This window comes from Mastacembelus armatus, chromosome 7 (genome assembly GCF_900324485.2).
Source record: "Mastacembelus armatus chromosome 7, fMasArm1.2, whole genome shotgun sequence".
In the NCBI taxonomy this organism is placed as follows: Eukaryota; Metazoa; Chordata; class Actinopteri; order Synbranchiformes; family Mastacembelidae; genus Mastacembelus; species Mastacembelus armatus.
Window position 1 is genome coordinate 7,857,924 of NC_046639.1, and position 10,104 is coordinate 7,868,027.

The 10,104-nt window shown below is 38.9% G+C and overlaps 2 protein-coding genes across 3 annotated transcripts; one reads left to right on the forward strand and one right to left on the reverse strand.

The window, feature by feature from the left end:
- Window positions 1–5: 5 nt before the first annotated feature.
- Window positions 6–3,284, reverse strand: pqbp1 (polyglutamine binding protein 1). Its single transcript, XM_026332765.1, has 7 exons — window positions 3,218–3,284; window positions 2,266–2,333; window positions 2,065–2,176; window positions 1,490–1,590; window positions 1,107–1,283; window positions 950–1,007; window positions 6–439 (listed from the first exon to the last, which is right to left on the reverse strand). Exons 2-7 carry the CDS (start codon window positions 2,330–2,332, stop codon window positions 289–291), a joined length of 666 nt encoding a protein of 221 aa, XP_026188550.1. The 5' UTR covers window position 2,333; window positions 3,218–3,284; the 3' UTR covers window positions 6–288.
- Window positions 3,285–3,295: 11 nt separating this feature from the next.
- Window positions 3,296–7,836, forward strand: timm17b (translocase of inner mitochondrial membrane 17 homolog B (yeast)). 2 transcript variants are annotated; one of them, XM_026332767.1, is made up of 6 exons: window positions 3,296–3,338; window positions 4,472–4,571; window positions 4,653–4,716; window positions 4,972–5,100; window positions 5,199–5,309; window positions 6,343–7,836. In XM_026332767.1, exons 1-6 carry the CDS (start codon window positions 3,313–3,315, stop codon window positions 6,399–6,401), a joined length of 489 nt encoding a protein of 162 aa, XP_026188552.1. In that variant the 5' UTR covers window positions 3,296–3,312; the 3' UTR covers window positions 6,402–7,836. The 2 variants fall into 2 exon arrangements, with proteins under 2 accessions (XP_026188552.1, XP_026188551.1); XM_026332766.1 differs by having other exon boundaries at window positions 4,472–4,716.
- Window positions 7,837–10,104: the final 2,268 nt, after the last annotated feature.

The following is a 10,104-nucleotide window of genomic DNA, read 5'->3' on the forward strand; positions in this document are numbered from 1 at the left end:
CTGAGTCACAGTAATGTTTAACTTTATTAGCAAATGATGTCCCCTAATAACAGCAGGAGGGTCAATCTTTAAGTCATATAAAAACATATTTACAACTGTTCTAAATGTTCGACAAGATTATGAACTTTATGGTGTGCAAAAGCTCAGCACTCCATTTCTGACATTTTCACACATTTTATGATGAAAACAAAACTTGAGAAATGTCAATCTGTAATGACAAATGGTATGGTGTAAGCACAGGGAAAGAAGCTGTGTCTCTGTGAGTTACTGTCTTCCTGGGAGCTCAGGTTACTCCTTGGGGAGTTGGTTTGCTGCGTTAGCCCGAAGTACGGCTCCTGGACTGGGATATGGCCGCTGCTGGAACAGAGGCCCTGCTGCTGTGGTGTCTGCACCTGTCTTTGCTTCATTACGCTTGGGCAGGCCGCTTGACCACGTGCCCCTGAAAAGATGAATGTTTATTCTAATCAGCCGTCTGACCTAATGCATTCTGATCATACTGTTAAAGATGCACTCCACTGATTTTACACCTAAAAATCAGTGAAATTGTCATGGTTAGCACTACTCAGGGTGTGAACAGTTGTATGTATTCTGTAGCAATGGAGGAGCTTTGTCAAGTCTGAGAATACAACTCTAATCAAGAGTATCTCCACTTGGTCTTGGAAACTACTTATTTTGACAAAGCCTGCAAGCATAAACGGTGTGGAGTTTGAAAGACAAGCATCATACCAGGCATGAATGTTCATACAGGATCCAGTGTTTTTCAACACTTTACAGACTGAAAATAAGAATGTCTTTGCTGATTTGATGTTATTCTGTGTGTTGTCTCTATGTCTGTATGTTTCCTCCCACAGTCCAAACACAGGCAGGTTAGGTTAACTGGCAACTCTAAAGTTCCCATAGGTGTGAGTGTGAGCATGAGTGGCTGCCTTTCTCTATGTAAATAATTTACCTTGGAGCATCAGAATAAGCACTTGGATCCATGGGGTCCATCTCATCATCCTTCCTCCCTGAAAAAAAAAAAAAACAAGATCAATTTGTGTTCAATGGGGGAAAAAAACCCCGTATTTTTAAAAATGCTTATGTAGCATAAAACATGTAAACATTACCTCTTTTGCTCTTGCCGTATGGTGCTATATCTTCTCTCCTCTGCTTTCTTCTGTCTCTTTCCCTAACATCGTCCCTCTCTCTCTCTCTGTCCCGGTCCCTTTCCCGGTCTCTGTCGCGCTCCCGGTCTCTGTCGGGCTTATCGAACTGCCTCTCAGTTCTTTCATCCCCTCCCTCAACTAGAAAAAAAAAGGTGCTAGTCACATAACAAACCACTCCAAGAATTTGGCAAAAACAGACAGCACTCTTAGCATTACTTGCCAGATGATGCTCAAGCCTGCAATGATCACTGCTGAGGCCTATTACATGTGATAGGCATCAGCAGTGAGAGGATCATATTTGCCTCATTAAAATGTTCACTTATTGAGGCTTTATAATGTCATACCTCTTTGTTTCTTGGCAGGCTTTGTTATTACTGCAGATGGGTCATTTGGGGACAGCCAGGCCACCAAATCTGTCTCCACATTCCAGTAATAAGGAAGACCACTGTAGATTGAAGGAAGACGAAAGTAAATAACAAAGTAACAAAGAAGTTGTTTAAATTATTTGAATGCAGTAGTAACAATGCAGCCACTGAAGATGATGCAGAATGGCTTATTTCCACTGTGGTTCCTTAAACAGCACAATACTGAACTATAAAATCAGAAACAAGCATGAGAGTGCCTAAGCTTACATGTTAGGAGACAGGCAGTCTTTATTGTTATGACAAGAGAAATAATGACCGTAAAATAATTTTATGAAGCCATTTTTCCCCAATGACTACCACATTAATTCAGGCTCCAAATGAATGAGAAACTATATTTGAGATGAACTTATCTCATGTCCATATAAAGTAGATTTAGTGGCCAGAAAAACAGAGCCACATTTTGTGCTACTGTAACCTCTAGATACTGTACAACTTTTTAGGAATGTAACAATGACACTGTACAGAAATGGCTTACTCCAGGAATCAACTCTTACCAAGCAGGGTCGAACACTTTGTACCAGTTTGGTGGTAGATTTTCTATTCTTGTGGCTTCATAATCTACATTGTTGTCATCATAGTCTTCGGCAATGATCTCCTCATCTGCTTCTGTATGAATTAAAAGAGGAAATTTGTGAGATGACTCTCAATTGTCTGAATACATTTCAGGGTATTTTTTTGTAAAATCTTTCTGCTACCTTGCTCTGTTGGTTTAACAATCCCTCTCTTGGCCAAGCGGGCCAGCAGTGCTGGAGGTAGAGGCATCCTGAAAAAGTGAGGATTAAGTCGGTCATAATGTAAGACTTGAAAACCTTTTCTACTGACTAAAACAGCTGGTAGCAGGGACACACAGATAACGTGTCCTGCCAAAAAAAAAAGAAAAGAAAACACAAAACTACCCAATCATCCACATATATTGAACGTAAAAAAAACAAACAAAAAAACCACTGGACTCAAACAAACCTTAGGTTTCTATCTGCCATATGTCATTGTAGCTGCTATGCCCACACCTCTGTGCTTATGTGCCTATACAGCTCAATTTTGTTTATATTAAAAATATTATATTAGTCACTAGAGTGATTTGAAAAAGATCCACATCCCAACTGTGGTGTTTGGTGGTTCCAAAACTCCTACATGGGAATATTTGCTGGTAATACTCTATGATCAGAAATAGATTATTTTTTGTTTTGCAGTGTGAATCGCACATTACAAGCTATTTGAAGTAGGATAGAAAGAATAGCACATTCTTTTCTTACCAATCAATTATTGGTTTTGTTTTAAAACCCATTTCTTTGACACGGTGGAATAAAATGTGATGTAATTTGCTACAACCCACAGATATTCAATTTACTATCATGTACAGCAAAGAAACGAACCCCACTTTCTCCTTGTTTTGCTTATGAAATGACAAACATCAAATAGCTGGCAGGTATTTCCACTACCTGAATAATCAGCTAATTGTAGCAGCTCGGGGAAAGTGTGGTGGGTGTTATTGAAGGAAATTAAGAAATCAATCAACAATGAAGGCTAAAAAGACTAAACAAAGCAGCAGTCACAAAACGAGCGTCCAAGCGATAACAGCCGCACTGCACAAACACATCCTCTACATTTCTCTGCACAAACAGCAAACTAAAATCACATCGGCCTCACCTGTTTGCGACCAAATCGTCGAGCGAGCTAAACGATACTACAGCACACGCCGCGCACAGTGATGACGTAGCACCGTTGTCGTGACGACTGCCAACATGGAGGAATATGCCCGTGAGCCGTGGTGAGACCCAACACTTGTTTTGGTCTGCGTGTCCCAAAGAGTTAGCCTCGGACAGACTTAGTCTTTCTAACGAAATGTTCATATTGCTGAGAGAGGGACAGAGGGGTGTGGGTTAGCCGGGAGCTTAGTGAAGGCTCGGGGATAGAAAGAGACAATACAGCAGTCAATGTGTACACAGGACTTGGTTTTTGGCTTTTACTGAAACATGTTTCTGTTAAAAAAGTGTAGCTAGTTTCAGCTTTACACGAAACACTCTTTCGTAATTACTCTCTACTCTTAACCCTTACTAAAGCCAGCAACTCGTCAATTGAACTTTAGTTAGTGTAACTAACCTAGCTAAGCACATAGTTAGGTGTTATGGGCTGATAAAATATTATGAACTGTTTAAAAACTGGCCAGCTGTTAATAAAATAGTTCAGATCCAATATCGAGCAAAAATGCCACACATTTGATGGTTTGTATGTGAGTATCATAACGTCACCCTCTTAAAATAATGGCCTAAGTCATATTTTCAAGTTTTTCAAAAAACTGAAAACATTGACTCTAAGCGTGTGCTGACAGGCAATAATATTATGGGGTTAGAATTGTATGATCTGTTCAACTGAGGACTGGTGGCCAGTATCATGAAGATCTCACTTAGGCAAAAAAATAATAATTTTTGTCAAAAGATTACTTAGGCCATTATTGTAAGAAGTTGACGAGTGATATTTTAAATGCAGGACTTTTGCTTGACATGGAGTGTTTTTATTTTGCAGTACTGCTGCTTTCACTTAGAATTTCTCATTATTTTCTCCACTGCTGCAACCAAGGGTAAACCCTGGACCAGCACCCAGGACAGTGGGGCTACTTTGATATTATTTATATTATATTATTATCATTGTTTAATGTTTAGGTTCGTTTTTTGGATTCATTTGAGAATAAAATTGTAAATTAAGCATTAACCCTCCCAGAGCCTAATCTTACATCTTCATGTTGATTGTTTTGTCCAATTTAACATTTTTGTCATCCGAATATACAAATTGCACAATAACAACAAAACAGAAAAAGCTGCATATTCTCAGTGTTAGAAACATATGTCTAAGTTTTTTTACATTGCTTGCTTTATCTTTTTTCTATTCTTTGCATTCCTGCAGTCCTTGGAGGATAGTGGATGACTGCGGAGGCGCTTTCACCATGGGTGCTATTGGAGGAGGGGTGTTCCAGACAATCAAGGGCTTTCGAAATGCCCCTGCAGTGAGTAAAAATATAACTGTTTGCTCTCTGACCCGCATCAGGTTTTCAAAGGCAGAAGTCAACCGTGTTCTAATGTTTCAGGGTGTTGGACACAGACTAAGAGGTAGTGCAAACGCAGTGCGAGTAAGAGCTCCACAGATTGGAGGTGAGAACATCTGCTTCTCTAACATTGTAAATTAAGTTTTTGGAAGTCTGTAATGCTTGGTCTTATACACGATTGTAGTTTGAGGGTTTTTTTTTTTATCTGTAAAATAATTTAGTTATGTAGCTATATTTGGGTGTTCAAAGTCCTCTTGTCACTCTGAATTATTTAGGGTCATAATTTCTCTGTGTAAAAGTAAAAGCACTTATTCAGCAGGCCTACTAACACTCAGTGGTTTGGTTTTTGGTGTTTTTACAGGTAGCTTTGCTGTATGGGGTGGGCTCTTCTCCACAATCGACTGTGGTCTAGTTCGCCTCAGGGGAAAAGAGGATCCCTGGAACTCCATAACAAGTGGTGCACTGACTGGAGCCATTTTGGCAGCACGCAGTAAGAGGAAGCCTGTATAGTACCAATCAGTTTTCTGTGTTACTGAACACATCAGATGAACTGCTGTGATTCATAGAGTTTTGTGGGGTTTTTTTCAGGTGGACCATTAACTATGATGGGCTCTGCCATGATGGGTGGAATTTTGCTGGCTCTAATTGAAGGTTTTGGGATTCTTCTTACCAGATACACAGCACAGCAGTTTCAGAATCGTGAGTAAAGCTATTGAGTTTTTTTTCATATGAAAAAATAATACAATTATAGTCTCTGAAAGTACTCCTGCAATGTTTTGTGCTGCCGGCTTGCTTAGAATTGTTGGGAGGTGTGCTTAGCTGAACAAGAGGACTTAATAATTTCAGACAGTGAACAAGAAAAAATACTTACAAAGAGGTAGGAGCACTTTGACGGTTATGCAGCACAGACTTTATTACATAAGCTGACATTTTAGCAGTTGTGTGCCTTCCTCAGAGCACAGGGACTTCAATAATGATTTTATTTTTTGCCTTATTCAAATGTATTATTTCAAAATGCCTTTCACTAGTGAGTCTCTCTGGCATTTTACTTTATCATAGATAGCTATTTTTTTTTAGCAGGTTGATGTTGTTTTACTGCCTGTGTAATGCTGCCAGAGGGTAGATCAGACACTTGCACATTAAGACTGGTTGGAGTGCCACAACATTCATGATTTGAGATTTTACCACACTATTGTGTGAAGATTGGATTGCTCTGTTATTAGCTGGCACTTGATATTTTTGTTATATCCTAGTTGCGTAACCCTGCACTTTTTCTTTGAGTATTGCATTTTTTTTTTTACCTGATTTTGTATTTTTTTTCTGTATTTACTTGTATTGATGTATGTGCCCATATTAGGCTTATCCGTCAGTGTGTTAGCCTTTTTGATTGCCAATAAATGATTTATAACCAGTACTGAGTAACCTCAGTTTGTAGCCAATAGTGTTTTAATTATTTATTTTATTATCATGCTATTCTGTCAATCCATTAACAATGAACAGAATGAATAAAATAGGGTTGTCTCCTTGCAGCAGCACATACTGAATGACAACTGAATTTGCAATGAAATCTTTTCTCTGAGCCCTGAGGGTACACTGAAAAGTTTAATGTAACAGCAGAGTTTCACTATATACAAAATTTTTAAAATTTCATTTTTGTATTAAGATAAAAAAGGATGCTACCAAAGAAACCTGAGAGAACCTAATCATTTTGTGTCTTCTTTGTCTTCTCCAGCTATTCCCTTTGCAGATGACCCCAGTCAGTTACCTCCAAAGGACAGAGCTCAGCATTAGTGGAGGGAAAAGAAGGTTGTTTCAGAGGAGAGCATTATGACCTGAGGCAGACTGTGGAAACAGTGAGTCAGACCGGAGAGTAAGGGGGGCACCCAAAACACTACAGCAGGTATCAGGGCTACTGGGTGGAAATATACTTGTCCCTACTCTGCTGTCAAGTAGTTGCACTATGTGCTTATACCTCAGGGGCACATTATTGTGAGTTTTAGTTATTTATGAATGAATATTTATTTATGAAGAAGGTTTCTTCTGACAAACACCATGCTTGCACTACCAGCATCTCATGAAACTTTTTCAGTATTAACAATTATTGTCTCAATGTCTCTTTTTAGATTAAATATGCAATTCTGGACATGATATGTGAAATCAAAATGATTATTCAACATTTACACAACACTGAATAATTAAGCATCCAATGATTTTAAAACTGTAAGCACAGATGTAGTAAATATGAATTGCATTGTTTAAATGGCTCAAAGGAACATTAGTAGTCCATCGTGAGTAGTAGAAACAAATCAGTCTCTGAGACAGAACAGCATTGTGTTTGTCCAGTGACATTTTACTGTGGAGACCGGTAATCCTGTAATTATACACCAATCAGCCATAACATCATAATCACTGACAGGTAAAGTCAATAACACTGATGATCTCATTACAGTGTGTGGGATATATTAGGCAGCAGGTGAACATTCAGTCCTCAAAGTTGTTGGAAGCAGGTAACATGGGCAAGTATGATCTGAGTGACTCTGACAAGGACCAAATAGTCATAGTGAGATGACTGGGTTAGAGCATCTCCCAAAATGCACTTCTTGTTGGGTGTTCCCATTCTGGAGTGGTTCATACCAAGCAAAAGCTGTCTAAGGAAGGACAAATAGTATAACTATGGAAGCATTCACAGACTGTGCTCAGTGAGCTGCAGGGTGACACGAGTGCAAGCCCACTGTGTACACAGTACTGGGCAGGGTGTCATGTTATGGCTAATTGATGTATGTCAGCTGAGACAATCAATGCATAGGACTTTATATGTTGATATATTATGAATGTGCTTAAGATCAGTCTAAGCTCAACCAAAGTTCATTCCATTCTTAGTTTGCAGTTTCAACTCCCCCTGGCAGCTTTTACAACTTTGAGTCTTACTACCTTACACACTAGAATGGATTAGCACAAGCCTTGTCCGCAGTTCCTAGAAATGATTAAATCACTTATGCTTTTAGTTCACTTGATCACTTTGGTCTTGGCATTATCCATCAAAAAACCAAGCACTTCTTAAACCCCATCTTTCTGTTTTCATTAAGTCTGCCAGAGCACAAATGGTGCAGCATAATCTAGTGTTTTACTGTAAAACTATAGAAATAATATTTATTTTGTGTATTATCTTAATATATTTATTGTGTAAGTAATGAAAAAAAACAATAAAGACATCAAATGTTCTTGACTTGTACTGATGTTTTTTACTGTCTCAACTTTTCAAAAGCCAAAAGTGATGTAGTATAACAACAGATGAAATTATAAGCACTAGAATACGCATTTCCTGAAGAAAATGCAGCTGGGAAAATTAATCAACTGGATAATACAGAAGTGAAAGCATACTAATAGCTGTAGGCGTATCGTAGACATCTATTGTGGAAAATTCAAAGATTTAGACTTTTGTAACTGGCCACATGGTGGCGCCACTGATAATATGTTCCAGTATGTTGAGCACTTTCCCATGGGACATCTGTCAGTCAAGTACAACTGAGAAATGGGTAACTGTTACTCGTCTCATAGACAGTCATTCAAAAGAAAATCTTTTCTTGCTAATTTTTAAAATGAAAAAACTATAAAAGATAAAACGGTATTTGACAGCTGAAATGGTCTTTCTAGCTCATGTATGCCACAGTTCTGGACTCATGAAGATTCAGTTGTTTTGAGCAGAGTCAGCTTGTTTCTTTCATAAATTTAAACTGTAAGATTATGATCTTTAAAATGAATATCAAATTACAGAAATATGCAACTAATGCCAAAAGTAAAAGCACCCCATTCATAAATGAGCTGCTCAGTTTGATGTTTAAATTGCCTTTAGCACAAAGTGTTTGGGATTAGTTATGCAAAAAACCTCTGTGCTATAGTCGCCACATGGAGCTCATTAAACTGGGTGTGATCAGGAAACAGTCCCTTGAGAAGATGATTTAGTACAGATTTTTTTTTTGCATGAATAAAGTTTAAAAAAAAAATCACATAAGGCTTTGTTGAGAGAATTTCACTTATACTCATCTGATAAATGACATCTACAGTAACTGAGCCAAAATTTAACTTCTATGGAATATAAGTGGCTGATTAACTCGATCCACAAATGTGCATTATGTGAATCTCCACTAGCAGACCTACTAGTTAGGGTTATTCTGTGGGCTTGATTCCAGGATTTTAGGGATTTCATATACTTGAGGAGTTTATATTCCACAACTACACATAGTCTCACTTTAAGACTTTTTCAATGTCTTGTTCTGTCATTGTCTTTAAATTTGGATTCAAACCACCCAGTACCAGGCATACTTCAACAGACTGTTCTTCAACAGATTTGACTCTGGCTCTAAACCTCAGACATCACTCACATTAAGTGTTTGCCGTCACTCCTAATGCTTCCAGTTCAGCTCAGTCGTCCCCTCAACCTTCCACAACTCACGTCTATAGTCGCTGCAGACCAACTGTGTGAGCTTGTCCATCACATTTTCAACCTGAGCCTGAGGCTAAAGAGAGTACCGGCTCTGTGGAAGACATCCTGTGTGGAACCAGTTCCAAAGACTGCAGACCCCATCTGATTAAGACTCTGGAGAAGCTTGTCCTTACCACCTGTCATAACCATGAGCTTGGGTCCACTACAGTTTGCTTACCAGTCACATATCGCGGTGGATGATGCTGTGATCTTTCTCCTTCACAGACCCCTCTCGCACCCTGAGAAGGCAGACACCACTGTGAAGATCATGTTCTTTGAGTCCCTGCTGCCATCAGACTTCACAACTGTCACTAATTTTTCTTAGTATTATTATTTTTTTCTTTCAGCTGCTCCTTTTAGGGTCGCCACAGTGGATTGATCCGCATACTTAGCACAAGTTTTACACCGGATGCCCTTAATGATGCAACCTCAGTGGCTGAGGCTAGAAGCCGTTGGTCTCCCATCCAAGTACTAACGAGGTATAGCCCTGCTAAGCTTCTGAGATCGGACGCTATCAGGCACTCTCACTCGGGTGCAGCCTCTGGTTTTATTATTATTGTTTTATTAGTAGTAGTATTAGTATTATTATTATCATTATTATTATTATGTTGTTGACATATAAAGTAATAGCCACAATAAAGTATCTTCTTCCCACACTTTATATTCATGAAAAGCTGCACTCTAATTATCTGACTTTATTCTATAGTTTTTGGATTCTGTTTTTTTATTTTTTGTTAATTTAAGCAGACAGTGTTTTTTTAGACATGTCAGCAGTTTTCAGTCTCAGGGAGGAGGGCTCTGATGGTAGGGGCTAAGGGACGTGGTTGCTACCTGTTTTGCATATTTCATTTACATATTAAAGCGAAAACAGAGCGGTTAGTCACTGTCCTGGCTCCATAGAAGAATCACTGACAACTAGACCAACCTACTTTCAGCTCAGTGTGTGCGCTCCCCCTGCTGTTTATCTCTCGCTACTGCATCCCCCTGCTTCTGCAAATCTGTCCGAGGTCC